Genomic DNA, 17,684 nt, shown 5'->3' on the forward strand with positions numbered 1-17,684 from the left:
TTCAAGGATTGGTGTGGGAGAAGTGGGCTTGAATCAATGGGAAACTGGCACCAGTATTCGGGAAGAAGGGAGCTGTACCAATGGGACGGGCTCCACCAGGGCCGTGATGGGACCAGGATCCTAGAGAATCGCATAACTAGGACTGTGGATAGAGCTTGAAACGAAATAGTGGGGAGGGGGGGTGTTGGTTCAACAGACTGGAGAAATAAAGTAAAACAAAAGTGTCAATACAGATTTAAAAAAAAGTAAAAGATAAAAAAAAAGTAAGAGTGGAGTGAAGTCAAGTGCGAAAGAGTAAAAGATTACAAGATTTTAAAAGCACAATGAGTGTAAGGGAACTTTATTTGAAAGCCTGCTGTATTCGAAACAAGGTCAGTGAACTTGTGGCACAAATCAGTAAGTACAATGAGGTATGATTTAGCAGCCATTACAGAGATGTGGTTGCAGGGTGGACAGGATTGGGAATTAAATATCCAAGGATATCAAGAAATACAGAAGGATAGGCAGGAAGGTAAGGGAGGTGGGGTAGCGCTCTTAATTGAAGTTGAGATTAGGACAATAGTGAGAGATGATACAAGATCTAAGGAGCAGAATGTTGAATCCATCTGGGTAGAGATTAGGAATAGAAAAGGGGAAAAAAAAATCACTGGTGAGAGTTAGTCAATCGGCCATCGAATAATAACACTAGTGGCACAGGCAATAAACCGAGAAATATCTGAGGAATGGAACAGTAATTATCATGGGGGACTGTAATTTGCACATAGATTGGGTGAATAATGCTGATCGAGGCAGTCTTGAGGAGGACTTCATAGAATACGTTCACGATGCTTTCTTGAACAGCATGTTACCGAACCTACAAGGGAACATGCTATCTCAGATCTAGTCCTATGCAATGAGACAGATAAAATTAATGATCTAGTAGTTACGGAATCTCTTGGAAAGAGTGATCACGGTATGATTGAGTTTCTCATACAAATGGAGGGTGCAATAGTTCAATCTAAAACCAGCGTATTATGCCTAAACAATGAAGACTGCACTGGGATGAGGAAGGATTTGGCTAGTGTAGACTGGGAACACAGGCTATATGGTGGGACAGTTGGGGAACAGTGGAAGACTTTCAAAGAGGTTTTTTCATGGCGCTCAACAAAAGTATATTCCAGTTTAAAGCAAGAACAGCAAGGGTGGGGAGAGCCAGCCTTGGATAACTAAGGAAATAAAAGAAGGCATCAATCTAAAAGCTTGTTCATACAAAGTCGTCAAGAGTAGCTGGAAACAGGAAGATTGGAGAAACTTTAAAAAGCAACAAAGAACCACTAAGCCAGCAATAAAGAAAGAGATGCTAGATTATGAAAATGAGCAGCACAAAATATAAAAAACGAATAGTAGAAGTTTTTATAATTATATAAAACGGAAAAGCGTGGCTAACGTGTTCCCTTGGGGAACAAGGAGGGGGAATTGATATTGAGTAATAAGGAAATGGCAGAGGCTTTGAATGACTATTTTGTGTCGGTCTTCACGGTGGAGGACACATCTAACATGCCAAAGAGAGATGCTATGGATGCAATGGGAGGTGAGGACCTCGATACTACAGCTATCACTAAAGAGATAGTGCTGAGCAAACTTGTGGGCCTGAAGATGGATAAGTCCCCTGGTCCTGATGGAATGCATCCTAAGGTCCTGAAAGAAATGGCAGAAGTTATAGTACAGGCTTTGCTGATAATTTACCACAATTTTCTGGACTTTGGGCAGGTCCCAGCAGATTGAAAGATGGTGAACGTCAAGCCACTGTTCAAAAAAGGATGTAAGCAAAAGGCAGGTAACTATAGGCCAGTTGGTTTAACACCTAGTTGGTAAAATTCTTGAAGCTATCACTAAAGAAGAAATAGTGAAGCATCTGGAAAGAAATGGATCCATCAGGCAGACACAGCATGGATTTAGCAAAAGCAAGTACAGTTTGACAAACTTACTGGAGTTTTTGAGGATATAACAAACACAGTGGATAAAGGGGAGCATATGGACGTTATTTACTTGGATTTCCAGAAGACGTTCAATATGGTGCCGCATTAAAGACTTGTGCATAAGATAAGAATGCATAGAGTTGAGAGTGATGTATTAGCATGGACAGAGGATTGGTTAACTAATAGACAGCAGAAAGTTGGGATACATGGATGTTACTCTGGTTGGCAATCAGTGGTGAGCAACGTACTTCAGGAGTCGGTGCTGGGCCCCTAACTGTTTACAATATACATTAATCATCTGGAAGAGGGGACTGACTGTAGTTTATCTATGTTAGCTGATGATACTAAATTAAGTGGAAAAGCAAATTGTGCACAAGATATGGAGAGTCTGCAGAGAGATATAGATAGGTTAAGTGAGTGGTCAAGAGTCTGGCAGATGGAGTATAATGTTGGTAAATGTGAGGTCATCCACTTTGTAGAGAAAAATGAAAGAGCAGATCATTATTTAAATGGTAAAAATATTGCAGCATGCTGCTGTGCAGAGGGTCTTGGAAGTGCTTGTGCATGAATCACAAAAGGTTGGTTTGCAGGTGCAGCAGGCTATCAAGAAGGCAAATGGAATGTTGGCCTTCACTGCTGGAGGGATTGAATTTAAGAGCAGGGAGGTTACACTGCAACTGTACAGGGTACTTGTGAGGCTGCCCCTTGGGTACTGCGTTCTGTTCTGGTTTCCCTACTTGAGGAAGGATACACTGACTTTGGAAGTGGTGTAAGGGGAGTTCACCAGGTTGATTCCAGAGATGAGGAGCTTAGACTATGAGGAGAGATTGAGTCGCCAGGGACTGTACTCGCTGGAATTCTGAAGGATGAGAGAAGATCTTATAGAAAAATATAAAATTATGAAAGGGATAGAGGCAGGAAAGTTGTTTCCACTGGTAGGTGGGACGAGAACTAGGAGACATCGCCTCAAGATTCAGCAGAGTAGACTTAGGATGAAGATGAGGAGGAATTACTTTTCCCAGAGTGGTGAATTTATGGAATTCTCTGCCCAATGAAGCAGTGGAGGCTACCTCAGTAAACATATATTTATAACAAGGTTGGGTAGATTTTTGCCTGGTAGGGGAATTAGAGGTTATGGTGAAAAGGCAGGTAGGTGGAGATAATTTCATGGCCAGATCCCCCATTAACTTATTGAGTGGCAGAGCAGGCTGAAAGGGTCAGATGGCCTACTCCTGCTCCTATTCCCTATTTATTTCTTATGTATGTGTCCTTCATTGGTGTATTTTCTGCAAGTTTCATCTTTAAACCTGCATTGGTCTGATGTACACGATCGGCAAAACTGGCAGTTGCTTTTCATTGGCTAATTCATTTGCTTCAAAATACTGCTCACTTGCTTCATACATATTCTAGATATCTCTTGCGCAATCTAACGCACTATCTTTCCCATGTAGTCAGCCACTTCTGCTTTGTTTTAAAAATTTATGATTGTTATCACGTGATATTCACTGTTTATGAACCCATTAATTTGTCCGTTTTCTGCCTTTTTTTTATTTAAACGTCTCTTCCCTTCCAAAGAACACATGACGTGATTTTTTTTTAACTCTAATGACTCACTACACTTTTTTTTAAACTGGAACAGCTCGCTGCGCTTCAACAGGCAAGTTGTCATCTCGGATATATTTAAAACTTACTTGTCGCCACCGTTATGTTTTGTAACCTCAAAATATAAAATTAAAAAGAAAAGCAATGGAGCACGAGAGATGCATGTAAATTTGGTTCTTTACTATGAGTGAGATGCACATGTATGCCATTGACATAATTTTACATTATCCAAACAACAAAAATTCTTAATCTTAAATATATTTGCAATGTTACTAAAATATTCTGTACACAACAGTAGGAATAAGGGTGTTGGTTGGGGTGGATGAATACTGAGTGTTGTGGAAGAACGCAGTCCCGAGGTGTAGAGGCTAGTTGCGTCCCCACCTACCCCTACTCTCACCTTGATATGCGGACTGTCGGCAGGCCTCATTTTCAGGTACCGCAGGACGTCAGCCCGTAGGTCGACAATGAACTTCACTCCGTCCTCCAGGCGACCGATGCGGCTGATGAGGACGCTGTAGCGGGGTGTCAGTGCGTTCCGCAGCCGCTCCTCTGCCTGCAGCAGGGCGCCCAGGTCCCGGCACTGGGCCTCGGCCAGCCGGCCGCACAGTTCGCCCACCCTGCCGTGCTGCACGCCGTACTCGGCTGTCAGCTTGGCCAGAAAGTCCGGCCTCTGCTCTGCGCTTAGGCCGCGATAAAAGCGCACAAACTCTCGCGTCTGCTCCTCGAACAGAGCCGCCGGCGCCGTCTTCTCCCGGGGCTGGGGCTCGCAGGCCGCGACCGTCCGCCGGAGCACCTCGTCCATCTCGGGGCCTCGGGCTGCGCTGCAGAAGCGCGGCCCTCCCGGGTAACACAGCAAAGTGGCCGCCTGCCGCCCGGACGCCCACAACAGCGGCCAACGCATTCTGCCTTGGTTCAAATCGGCCTGCGCTGCGCCCGTTCTGAGCAGTCACCCTGGCAACTGCACCGGCACTTCCCACCCGGGCCCGGAACTTGACATTTCTAGATAGCACTTGCAGAAATACGGTTCTGTCTGTATCTTGTTTTACGGCGGTTGGCATCCAGTTTAACGGTGCATTACCGCCACCCTCTGCTCCAGAATGTGCACTAGACATACATTCTAAATCCCTTCACTCAATCAATCAATCAATCTCTCTCACTCACTCACACTCACACACACACACCTACCTACACTTCACCATCCTAGTATCCTATTCCTGTTTATTCGTCATATTCTATAAAAAAAAACCCTGTACCCCTTAAAAATGCTAAAAATACCTGGACTTCTGCTCTTTCACCCATGCCCAGCAACCCTTTTAATGTGAATTCCTGCATCCCCAACTCCTTTAATTTATTTCTCATCATCTCTCTCTGTATCCCATACTTCCTGCAACTCAGAACTACATGTTCTACTAACTCCTCTTCCTGACATTCCTCACACAATCCTGTCTGGTGTTTCCCTATCATTTTCAATGTTTTGTTTAGTGCACAATGCCCCAGCCTTAACCTAGTCCACACAATTTCCTCTCTTCTGTTTCCATTACCTACCCTAGTAACTGCAACACTCTTTTGTATTTAATATAAATGCCTCCCTTTCCCCTCCCTGTCCCATCTTTCTTGCCACATTCGGTTGACTTTTTCCCAGATTACACACTTAACCTCTGCTTTACTGATACTAATGTGCATCTCCACATTTTCTTTCTTTAACGCCCTCTTTGCCAACTCATCCACCCTCTCATTCCCCTTCACCCCTACATGTGCTGGAACCCATAGAAATTTTACCTGACCTCCCTGATTTGCAATCCTTGTAACTAACTGAAGGACTTCATAAAGTACATCTTGCCGACTGTTTGTGTGAAAAGACCGTAAACTTGCTAGAACGGAGGATGAATCTGAACATATCAATGCTTTGACTTGTCTGGCTTTCTGCACCCATTGCAACGCAACCAACACCGCCAGCATCTCCACTGTAAACACTCCTAACTTATTAGATGTTCTTCTGCTGATTCCAATTTCTTTTGCTGGTATGACCACCCCAAACCCTGTCACTCCTGTTGCAGGTTCCTTCGCACCATCTGTATAAATGTGAGTATAATCACTATACTTTTCCATCACATGACAGTTAAATGCATTTACCAAATCTGTTTTATGTCTTTCTTTCCTTTTTGCCTCTAACAAATGCCAGTCTATGTCAGGCCATACAAGCTTCCATGGAGCTACAACCGGATAAACTACTGAAGGACTTATCCTCAGATCAAATACTCCACATTCTTTCGCGATATCATTCCCTACCCGACTAAAGGTATCCCTCTGAAACCTCCCATTTTCCCAGCACTCCTGCAACACTCCTTTAGTAGGGTGAGAATCATTGTGCCCCTGCAAGTTAGCCCAGTAGTTTGCCATCAGTTGCATCCTTCTTAGTTCCAAAGGCATTATTCCCATTTCTACCTGTAGGGCTGACACTGGTGACGTTTTAAAAGCCCCACTGCACACTCTCAAGGCCTGAGCCTGAATCACATCCAGTTTCCTTATAAGAGACCTAGCTGCTGATCCATATACTATATTTCCATAATCCAATACAGATCTTACTAAAGCCACATACATTGTCTTCAAAGCTGAACAACTTGCTCCCCATTCCCTACCAGTCAAACATCTCATCACATTTATTACTTTTTTACATTTCTCCTCAACTTTCCTGATATGGTCTGCCCATGTTAATTGTGAATCAAATATAACTCCCAGAAATTTAAATGATGCAACCCTTTCTAATTCAACCCCATACATCCTTAACTTCTTCCCTACCTCAACCCTTTTCCTGGTAAAAAATACAGATTGAGTTTTGTCTACTGAAAATCTACATCCCCAATCATAACCCCACTCCACCACTTCATCAATTGCTTCTTGTAGTTTCCTGATTATATGGTCCATGTTCCTGCCTCTTTTCCACAAGGCCCCATCATCCACAAACAGTGACCTACCTATATCCACTGGTACCTTTGTGAAGACATCATTGATCATAGTCATGAAAAGTAATGGGCTAATCACACTACCTTGAGGTGTGCCATTTTCCACTATGTACTGCTTTGATAATTCTGATCCAATCCGAACTTGAATTTTTCTACCAAACAAAAAATCTTTAATCCAATTAAAAACTCTCCCACCAACCCCCATCTTGTGCAGTTTAATTAATAATCCTTCCTTCCACATCATATCATAGGCTTTTTCAATGTCAAAGAACACTGCCACTACTGACTCTCTATTTGCCTGGGCCTTCTTTATTTCAGTCTCTAACATAATCACTGAGTCCATGGAATTCCTTCCCTTTCTAAAACCACTCTGATAACTTGCCAGCATTCCCCTTTTCTCAAGCTCATATGATAACCTTTCTGTTATCATCCTTTCCATTATCTTACATATACTTGATGTTAATGCAATTGGTCTGTAGCTAGTGGGTTTTGACAGATCCTTGCCAGGCTTCCTTATTGGAATTACTACTGCTTCTTTCCATGCACTTGGTAATCTTCCCTCCTCCCACACTCTGTTATAAAAATGCAGCAACTTCAAGAGCGCTCCTTCTCCTAGATTTTTTAGCATCACAGAGCATATCAGATCTTTCCCTGGGGAGGTTGGTCTCGATCTCTTTATTGCTCTCACCATTTCTGCTAAATGTAAATGGATCATCAATTATATCATCTGTTCCTTCCCTCCTGCTTAACACACCTGGGTGTTGGCTCATTATTCTTTCCCTTCTTCTTCTCCCTTCTTCAGACAAATTTTCTGAACTGTGTATCAGTACAAATGACTTGGCCATGACCTCAGCCTTATCCCTACTGGAGACTGCAGTTTCCTCCTCAGATATCATTACTGGATATTCCCATTCCCTTCTATCTCCTCCCATCCTCTTAATCATTCCTCATATCTCTCCCACAGGTGTTGTTCTTCCTATCTTGTCGCAAAAACTCCTCCAACTTGCCCTTTTAGCTTGACGTATAGTTCTCCTCACCACTGCCTGTGCTTTCTTATATTGAACCAAATGCTGCATATTATGGGTTCTTTTAACTAGCCTGAATGCTCTATTTCTGTTTTTTTACAGCCTGACAACATTCCTCTGTCCACCATGGTACCAGTTTTCTATTCATCCTATTTTTACTCCTAGGTATAGATCCTTCTGCTGCCATGATAATTGCTGAAGTCACCTGACTGTTTAATTCATCTACATTTCCAGAAATATCAATCTTTGTCAACCCTTCTTCACTCAACTTCTGGAACTTACCCCAATCAGCTTTTTCAAACACCCACTTTGGGGTTCCGCCACCTGGTCTTACTTCAACTCTTTCACCCACTGAACACAAAACTGGGTAGTGATCACTGCCTACTGTTGAAGCAGTCCAAACTCCCCAGTTACTAATGCCAGCCAAAGTATTAGACACTAACGTAATATCTAACACTGACTCAGTTCCTGTTGTTATACCTATCCTTGTGCCGCTACCATCATTCATACACACCAAATCCCTTTCTTCCACCAAATCTTCAATTACCTTTCCATTTGGATCTGTAATCTGATCCCCCCCATATTGTGCTATGAGCATTGAAATCTGCACACCACACTACTTTATGTCTGTTTTGTCCTTGTATCTTTAATAGGCTGTCCAAATCCAACCTTTTACATGGATTGTAGTAGTTAATTATAACCACTCCCTCCCCTCTCTCCCACACTTCCACCACTATGTATTCCTGATCATCTCCTTTTTCCAGTACCCTATATGGTATACCTTGCTTGATTAACATAGCACAACCCCCTCCTCCCCCTAGATTTCTATCTTTCCTTATCATTGTATACCCATATACCACAAAGTCTAAAGTTGGTTTCAACCAAGTTTCCTGAATACACACTACATCCGGTTTTACAACCATTTCTTTAATAAAGTGCTTGAATTCCTGGCTATTGGCCAGTAAGCTCCTTGCATTCCATTGTAAAAGAATCACCATAATTAGTATTAACCAACACATGACACTTCCTGGCTTGACTGATTACTGAGGTTCTCCCTCACTTCCTCCCATGTCAGTCCTACTAACCCTAAATGGTTTACTGCTGCTTTTACCACCAGCTGAATTTTGTCACTTTTTGACTTTACCTCAGCAGTACTATTAATCATTCCTGCCATGAATGTTACTAGAGCCTTTTTGTCTACATAAATCCTGTCATTTGTTCTTTGTTGCATCTCTCGTATCCCTATTGCTCCCTGTTCATTAGGAACATTATTCTGTTCTCTTGACATTCTTACAGCTTCTGCATAAGTGATCTTTCTTTTCACTCTTATTTCTTGAATTTTAGTCTCCCGTCTCACAACCTCACACCCACTATATGCAACATTATGAGCTCCTCCACAATTGCAGCATTTTGGTTGAACTCCTGTTCTGCACTTTCCATATTCATGATCACCCCCACATCTAGCACATCTCCTCTGCCTTTTACAATTTTTAGCCACGTGTCCAAACCTTTGACAATTATAGCACCTCAGTGGCTTTGGCACATACACCCTTACTGGGTAACTCATGAAACCCAGGAACAACTTCCTTGGCACTCTTTCTTCTTCAAATTCAATCAATACTGATTCACTTTCCTTTTTCACTCCCTCCTTTGTTGTTTTCAGTCTTTGAACATTCATTACTTTCCCTCCTTTGATATTTCTCTTTATCTCCTCCATATTTATACTCATTGGTATCCCCATGATCACTCCTTTACAACCACTGTTTTGTGCTCCCACCCTCCCAGTGTATTCCACCTTGCATTTTCCTATCTCTTTTAACTTGAGTGCTTTCTCAAGTTGTTCCTCATTCACACATCTTACCAATAAATTGCCATCATTAAGGACTTTTGCAAATACTATTTCCCCTACCTTATTTGTCAGAGTTGTTGTTAGCACAAACGGGTTAATTTTCTTCATATGTCCCTGAGCCTTCTCATTAAACCTAATTATGACAACACCTCCTCTCTGAGCTTGTTCATCTTCCTCACTTTCAGAGCTTTCTCCACTATCATTTCTTATTCTTTTATTCCCTTTGTCTTGGTTTTTATTCATCCGACCCCTCACTACCTCCTCATTCCCTTTATTTCTCCCTTCACAATAATCCACCTCTCCCCAGCTGCCTACCTCTGGTCCCAAGTCTCTATCCCTCTCCTTCTCCACTTTCTTTCCCTCAACCCCGCCTCTTATCTTGTCCACCATTACCGGACCCACACGACCCCCTCCCAGCAATTTCTGTTCCTTCCTCACTCTCTTTCCCTCAACAGGTTCCAAAACACACTCACGCATCAAGCAAAACACAGCCAGCTTCCAGGCCAACCACTCCTAGCCAACTGAGCTTCACCAGCCGAGCCGCCCTGGCCCAGAAATATGGTTAATGCACCTAGTCTTTTTTTATCTGGGAAAGGGAGGGACCAAACAAAACTAGCGGTCATAGGTTTAAGGTAATTTAAAACGGACCTGTGTGGCAACTTAATACAGAGAGCGGTATGTTGAACGAGCTGCTAGTGATGGGTGCAAAACCACTTATTTGGATGAGTACATAGATAGGGCAGAGGTTCCCAACCTGGGGTCCATAGATACTCGGTTAATGATAGGGGTCCATGGCATAAAATAGTTTGGGAACCCCTGGTGAGGAGGGATATGGGCCAAATGCGGGCAAATGGGACGAGCTTAGGCGGTCAGCATGGACCAGTTGGTTTGAAGGACTGCTGCATACATATGATTCTCTTTAGCATAGGCTTCAGCTTGCTGGCTGAACATTGCAAAACAATAGTTTAATTCACCTACCTACGCATACTCTGACCTTATTTGCTACAGATTCTAACACCTGCACTCTCTTACACCTTTCAGGAGACCCAACTTGAAGAATAGCACCTCATCCTCTGCCTGAGATATGGTAGCCTTCCTGACTCAGGTGTGGGTCTCTTGAAGATTACTAAGAAAGATAAGTTCTGATGGGATCTATCCCTTACATCAGTAGGAGTGAGATTACTGGAGAAGAAAAGGGCCAGTATCTTTTCAATTCTTTATTATTATTATCATCCAAAATTTATAAGAGTACATCGAAGTAAACAGCAATGTCTCAAGAAAAAAAAACATTATTATAAAAATTGAAAAAAATTTTGGTGATGAAAAAAAGGAGAAAAAAAACCTACTGAGCAAGAAAAAGTGAGAAAAAAAAAATAGGCGTTCAACCCCGGAGCCATGCGTCATACAAAAGCTTCTAAAGGTAAACATCAAACTGCCGGCAAAAAAAAGAAATGTACCAAAAATTTACAATTAGATCATGGAGGAAATCTATCAATTAACTCAAATGATGATAACAAACAAATGAACCCCATCTTTTCTCAAAATCAACCTAGGTTCAAAGGTTCGACTTTTAATTTTCTCCAAACTAAGACATAGCATCACTTGAGAGAACTATTGTGACAAAGTGGGAGCCGATGTATCCTTCCACTTCAACAAAATGGCCCCCCAAAAGGGGCAGTATCTACTCATATCTTAAAAAACAGAGACTTTATTAGGGATAGTCAGTGTGGCTATCTGCAGAGGAGGTCATGCTAATAAATGTTAAGTTTTTTGAGGTCATAGAGATGATTCGTGAGGGTAGGGTAGTGAATGTTGCTTACACAGACTTCAGTTAAGCTTTCAACGAGGCCCCTCATATCCACAAGATTAAGCCACGTGGGTACCTTGGAACTCAGTAGATTAGATTCAAAATTGGAAGGCAAAGAGGAGTGAAGGAGCAGTGTTATTCTGATTGGAGGTCTATAACCAATACATCAGGGTTAGGACCTCTTTTGTTTGTGATAATGTAAATGATTTGAACAAAAGTGTAAGTGGACTTATGAGTGAATTTGCAGATGGCAGTAAAATCCGCAAAGTTGTGAATAGTGAGGAACATTGTCAAAAGAAACAACTGTATATATACCAGTTGGAAATATGGCAGAAAAATGACAGATGGAGCTTATTCTAGATAACATCGGCAAACCCCTTAGGACAATTACTTACAGAAGGAGCTTGGGCTGCAAGTTCAAGGAGATGATTGTGGACTTCAGGAAGAGTAAGACGAAGAAACATGAACCAATCCTCTTAGAGGGATCAGAAGTGGAGAGTGTGAGCAATTTCAAGTTCCTGGGTGTCAAGATCTCTGAAGACCTAACCTGGTCCCAATATATCAATGCAGCTATAAAGAAAGCAAGACTGGCAATATTTCATGAGGAGGAGATTTGGTTTATCAACCGAAAACACTGAAAAATTTCTAGACATAGACAGTAGAGAGCATTCTAACAGGCTGCATCACTGTCTGGTATGGAGGGGGGCACAGGATCGAAAGAAGCTACAGTAAATTGTAAAATTAGTTCCATCTTGGGTATTATTCTCCATAGTATTCAAGATATCTTCAAGGAGCAGTGCCTCAGAAAAGCAGCGTCCATTATTAAGGACCCACATCACCCAGGATATGTCCTCTTCTCATTGTTACCATTTGGAAAGAGGTACAGAAGCTTGAACGTACACACTCAGCAATTCAAGAACACCTTCCCCTCTGCCATCTGATTCCTAAATGGACATTGAATCTATGAATACTACCTCACATTTTTTTTTTGTTTTTATATGTCTGTTTTTGCACTATTTTAATTTAACCATTTAATATACATATATACTTACTGTAATTGATTTACTTTTCTTCTCTATATTATCATGTAGTCCTTGTACTGCTGCTGCTAAGTTAACAAACTGGCCGACATATGCAAGTGATATTTAAGCTGATTCTGATTCTGATTCTATTGGATCTCAGAAAATGGCACACAAATATTAAAGTTGTAAAGAAGGCAAATGGCATACTTGCCTTCATCAGTCAGGGCACTGAATGTAAAAATTAGGAAGTCATTTTGCAGTTGTATGAAACTTGGTTAGACTACATTTGAAGTATTGTATATAGTTCTGGTTGCTACATTACAGAAAGGTTGTCGAGTTTGTGATGGATAGAGCTAGATGATGTTTAAGCTTTTTGCCAAGCTCAGCTTTCTAACATAGCAGCTGACCCTCCTAGAGATCAAAGAGTCAGAGTCTCCTCGTGGCAGCTCGTGGAATAAGACATTTTTGTCGTAGCTCCATCTTTCACAACTTACTTTCCACTGTTAGATTTGTTTAAAGTTTGAAGATTTGTTCTTCTTGCTGAAGGATCTACGATTTAATTACGATGGCTGATTCTCAATCCGGAATCAAATTCAGAGGTGGCAAAGCTTTTCCTGAAGTTGAACAAACAAAGAAATCAGAGGAAGTCTCTACTTCAGAAAGAATGCTGTCTTTAATAGAAGCTATTAATGCGAAGATCGGTACAGTGGACACCAAGGTCGATAAACTGATGAACGCTCATGAAAAGCTGGGAAAAAAACATTTTTGCTGTTCAGGAATCTTTGAAGAATCTGGAAGTTTAATATCAGACACTTAAACAGAACACTCACAGAATTGAAAGAGAACAGGAGTTAATGAGTCAAACTATTAAAGAACAAGAATTGAAGATGTCTTTTATGGAAAAGAAAATTAATGAAGTTGCTTCGGAGTTATCAAGAATTAAGAAGAAGTTGATCGATCTGGAAAGCAGAAGTCGCAGGATGAATTTATGCATACTGGGTTTGCCTGAAAATATGGAAACCGGTGAGCCATTGAAGTTTTTTTCGAACATGTTATATTCACTTTTTAGTGACATTCTCAAGGACTGTTCGATTCTGGACAGAGCCCACCGAATTCGATGTCCTAAGCCTTCAGCCGAAATGAAACCACGTCCTGTGATTCTGTGATTGCATTATTTTACAACCAAAGAAGCTATTCTTTGGGATACAAGGAAAAGGGATAAGCTAATTTATAATGAGGTAAAGATCCGTACAGTTGAAGATTTTACCCCAGAGATATATGCTGAAAGAATTAAATATCGGGAAGTTATGGCTGAATTTTATAAGATTAACTGTCGTCCTGCTTTGCATTACGTAGCTCATCTGATAATTACTCCACCTAATACTCGTCCATAATGCATTGACTCCCCAGAAGATGGTTGGAAATCTATAAAGGAGTTTAAGTCCACCTTGCAAGCAATTTGAAAAGCTAATCCTTTGCTGGGAGCTGTTTGTTACGGTTTCGATGGAAGTCCCCTCCACATTTTATGAGTCCCCAAGCATGGATTTGGTTGACTTACTTAGATCTATCTGTTGCTGTTTGCTTTAATAGTTAATATAGTTTTGGATATATATATACACATATTTTTTCTTTGATTTGTGAGTCTTTAACAGTTGTAGTATATTAGTTGGTTGGATTTATCTTTTTTTGAATACATGGTTAAATGGATTTAAGATGCCCGTCGTTAGTTCGGTGTTAACTATTGTTAGACATAATATGAAAATATTTGGAATCTGTTTATTTCTTTATGTACTCTTTGTTATGTCTTTTTGGTGGTGGTAACATATTACTTTGTAAGCAGGGGCTGCTATCTGGAGACAGGGGTCAAGGGTCATTAGAGTAGCATGCTGTCCACCTATTGGACAGTTTCCGGGTTTTCGGAGGAGGGTGAGTCTATTAGATTAGTTTTTTTTCGACTGGGCAGTCCTGAGAGGTTTTTTTTTGTCAATTATCTTGCTTTTCTTTCTGATCGAATCATGCTTTGTCCTTTCTTCAGATTTAGTTTGCGCCTGCACATTAGCTTACCTTATAAAATTTTTAAATTAAACTTTAAATATGGATCTTAATAAAATTAATATAATATCTTAGAATTTGAATGGTATGAACCAACCTATTAAGCGCAGAAAGATTTTTAAGAAATTAAAAACACTTCATGCAGATATTGTTTTTGCGCAGGAGACTCATATCCATAGGCAGGATGAAAATTATTTTTTTTAATTTTGGAAGGGACCCTTATTTCATTCTTTATCAGTAAATAAAATAAGAGGGGTATCTATTTTTATTAATTCTAAAATCCCTTTTGTTCATTTTAATACTGTTACTGATTTAATTGGAAGATATTTAATTGTTACTGGTCTGTTATGTGGTCAAAAGGTGGCTTTGGTGTGTGTCTATGCACCTAATATAGATAGTACTGAATTTTTTAAGAAGCTATTTTCTGTGCTGATGAATTTAAATGAATATAAGTTGATTATGGGCAGTGACTTTAACTGCTGTCTCTATCCGTCGATGACAGATTGTCCACCAATCCGTCGCTTCCTAATAAAGCTGTGACTTGTATTAATTCTTTTTAATTAGAATACGGTTTGATGGATATTTGAAGATTTAGACATCCTAAAGAAAAATATTCTTCTTTTTTTTCACATGTATACCATAAATATTCAAGAATTGATAATTTTTTGCTGGACACGCGATTGGTGCCCTCTGTTGCTGATTGTGCATATGATGTGATTGCGTTGTCAGATCATGCACCTATGAAACTAACTTTGAAGTTTTCTGATAATATTCTGAAGTTACCTCAGTGGAGACTTAATGTTTTATTGCTACAAGATTCAACCTTTGTATATTTTATTAAAGAGCGAATTTCTCTATTTTTTGAATTAAATACAACTGAGGGAATGTCAAATTTAGTTATTTGGGATACGATGAAATCTTTTCTTAGGGTATGGGTAATTTCATACTCAGTAGGTTTAAGAAGGAAAACCAAGGCAAAACTTTTAGTGATTACTAATAGGATTAAAGAAATAGATAAAGTTTATTCAGTAATGCCTAGCGAAGATCTCTTTAAGGAAAGGGTGGAACTCCAAACACAGCATGATTTGCTTTTGACTTTTCCCATTGAGCAACAACTTCTTAAATCTAAAGGTCAATTTTATATACATGGAGACAGGTCAGACAAGTTATTGGCTGGTCAATTAAAAGCAAATATGGCTAGAAGACAGATCCTGAAAATACGAAGACCTGATAGAACTGAAACGGTATATCCTTATGAAATTAATAAGGTATTTATGGATTTCTACTCTAATCTTTATAAATCTAAATTTTCAGACAATATTACTTTTATGAATAGATTTTTGCAAAAATTGAATATACCTAAAATTTCTATTCAAGATATGAATACATTAGATGCACCTATTAAACAAGAGGAAATAGCAAGGGCTATATCCTCTTCCCAAGCAGGTAAGGCCCCGGGACTGGATGGATATACAGTGGAATTTTATAAGACTTTCACTGAAATACTCACACCTCATTTATGTCACATTTTCACTGACTCTATATCCTCTGGGATTCTCCCGAAAACTTTTTATGAAGTATCAATCTCATTAATTCCTAAAAAAGAAAAAGATTTATCTGAATGTGCTTCCTATAGGCCAATCTCGCTACTGAATGTGTATTTTAAAATTCTTTCTAAGATCTTGGCTAATAGATTTGAGAGTATTTTACCTAGTGTTATTTCCAATGATCAAACTGGGTTTATTAAAAATAGATATTCACATTTTAACATTTGAAGATTATTAAACATTATTCACTCTTCTCCATCTAAAGAATCTGAATATGTTGTTTCTCCTGATGCAGAGAAAACCTTTGATAGGGTGAAGTGGTCTTTCTTATTTGAGGTTTTGGAAAGATTTAATTTTGTCTCGGGATTTATTTCCTGGATCAAATTGATCTATCATGCCCCTATGGCTGCGGTTATAACTAATAATCAAAAATCTCCTTACTTTAGATTATACAGGGGTACTAGGCAGGGATGTGCTGTTAGCCCTTTATTATTTAACTTGGCTTTAGAACCCCTTGCTATTGCTCTTAGAGGTTCTAATACTGTTCAGGGTACTAAGAGAGGGGACAAAGTATACAAGGTTTCGTTGTATGCAGATGGCCTGTTAGTTTATATTTCAGATCCTAGGAAATCTATTCCTTCTATGTTATCTATACTTTCTGAATTCAGTAGTTTTACTGGATAGAAATTAAAATAAGTGAGTTATTTCCCATTAATAATTACTCAGATGAAAATCATCAAGTACCTTTTAGTATTGCTAAAAATTACTTATCTTGGTATTAAAATTACTAAAAATTTTAAGGACCTCTATAAATATAATTTTCTCCCATTAATTGATTACACCCAACAAATGCTTTCTATATGGTCACCTATGACATTGTCATTAATTGGTCGAATTAATGCTATTAAAATGATAGTTCTACCAAAATTCTTATATATATTTCAGGCAGTTTCTTCCTTTGTTCCTAAAATGTTTTTTGACAGAATAGACTCTATAATCTTATCTTATATTTAGAATAATAAAAATCATAGATTGAGTAAACTCTTACTGCAGAAATTAAAAAAGGATGGTGGTATGGCTTTGCCAAATTTTAGAATGCATTATTGGGCAATTAATATTCGATACATTACTTTTTGGATTCATTATTCGGATGATACGTGAATGTCCTTCATGGTTGGAATTGGAGGAAGATTTGGTGAAGGGGTTCTCTTTGGCCTCTTTACTGGGAGCTCCTCTTCCCTTTTTGTTTTCTAAGATTAGTAGACAAGATTTTAATCCCATTATTAAACGTACTTTTAAGAATTTGGTTTCAGTTTTGTAAATTTTTTAAGTTAAACAATTTTGTTCTTTCTAGTAATATGTCATGTGACCGACAACAATGAATATAGAAATGAGTCAGGTTTTATAAACAAATAAACATTTATTAAACTCTGCTCAAAATTAGTAAAAATAAACAAACGAAAAATCTCAACTGGAAGTAAACATCTATGCGGCCATTTAACAAACCTTCACTCAGTACTAGTTCTTAAAGCGGTAAATGCGAACAGTCTTAAAGTGGTAAATTAGAACACAGTTCTTAGAATGGTAAATTTGAAAGACCAAGTGATTTATACAGTCAATTAGGAGAGATTTTCCTGAAGTAAAGAATTTCTCGAAGACTCGACGTTACTGCCGATCCCAACCGGAACCTGCCTTGTCCACAGGACTCACAACGATGGAAATAAAATGGTTTAAAAGCACTAACCTTTTTCCTCCGTAGACTAGATACTGCACAACCTTTTCTGCTGCTTTTAGCAGAAGTTATCTCATGCAGATCACTCTTACTTGAAGGAATTCAATAATTGTCGATCCTCTCC

General features: G+C 39.5%; 1 protein-coding gene across 1 annotated transcript in view; it reads right to left on the bottom strand.

The window, feature by feature from the left end:
• The window catches only part of mlycd (malonyl-CoA decarboxylase), a 55,588-nt gene extending 50,990 nt beyond the window's left edge, over positions 1-4,598 (bottom strand). Inside the window, exon 1 of the mRNA XM_072279868.1 lies at positions 3,961-4,598. Coding sequence (XP_072135969.1) covers positions 3,961-4,464 — 504 coding nt within the window. The 5' untranslated portion in view covers positions 4,465-4,598. The remainder of the gene's footprint in view (positions 1-3,960) is intronic.
• Positions 4,599-17,684: the final 13,086 nt, after the last annotated feature.

The sequence above is a fragment of the Mobula birostris genome, chromosome 15, assembly GCF_030028105.1.
Source record: "Mobula birostris isolate sMobBir1 chromosome 15, sMobBir1.hap1, whole genome shotgun sequence".
Lineage (NCBI taxonomy): Eukaryota > Metazoa > Chordata > Chondrichthyes > Myliobatiformes > Myliobatidae > Mobula > Mobula birostris.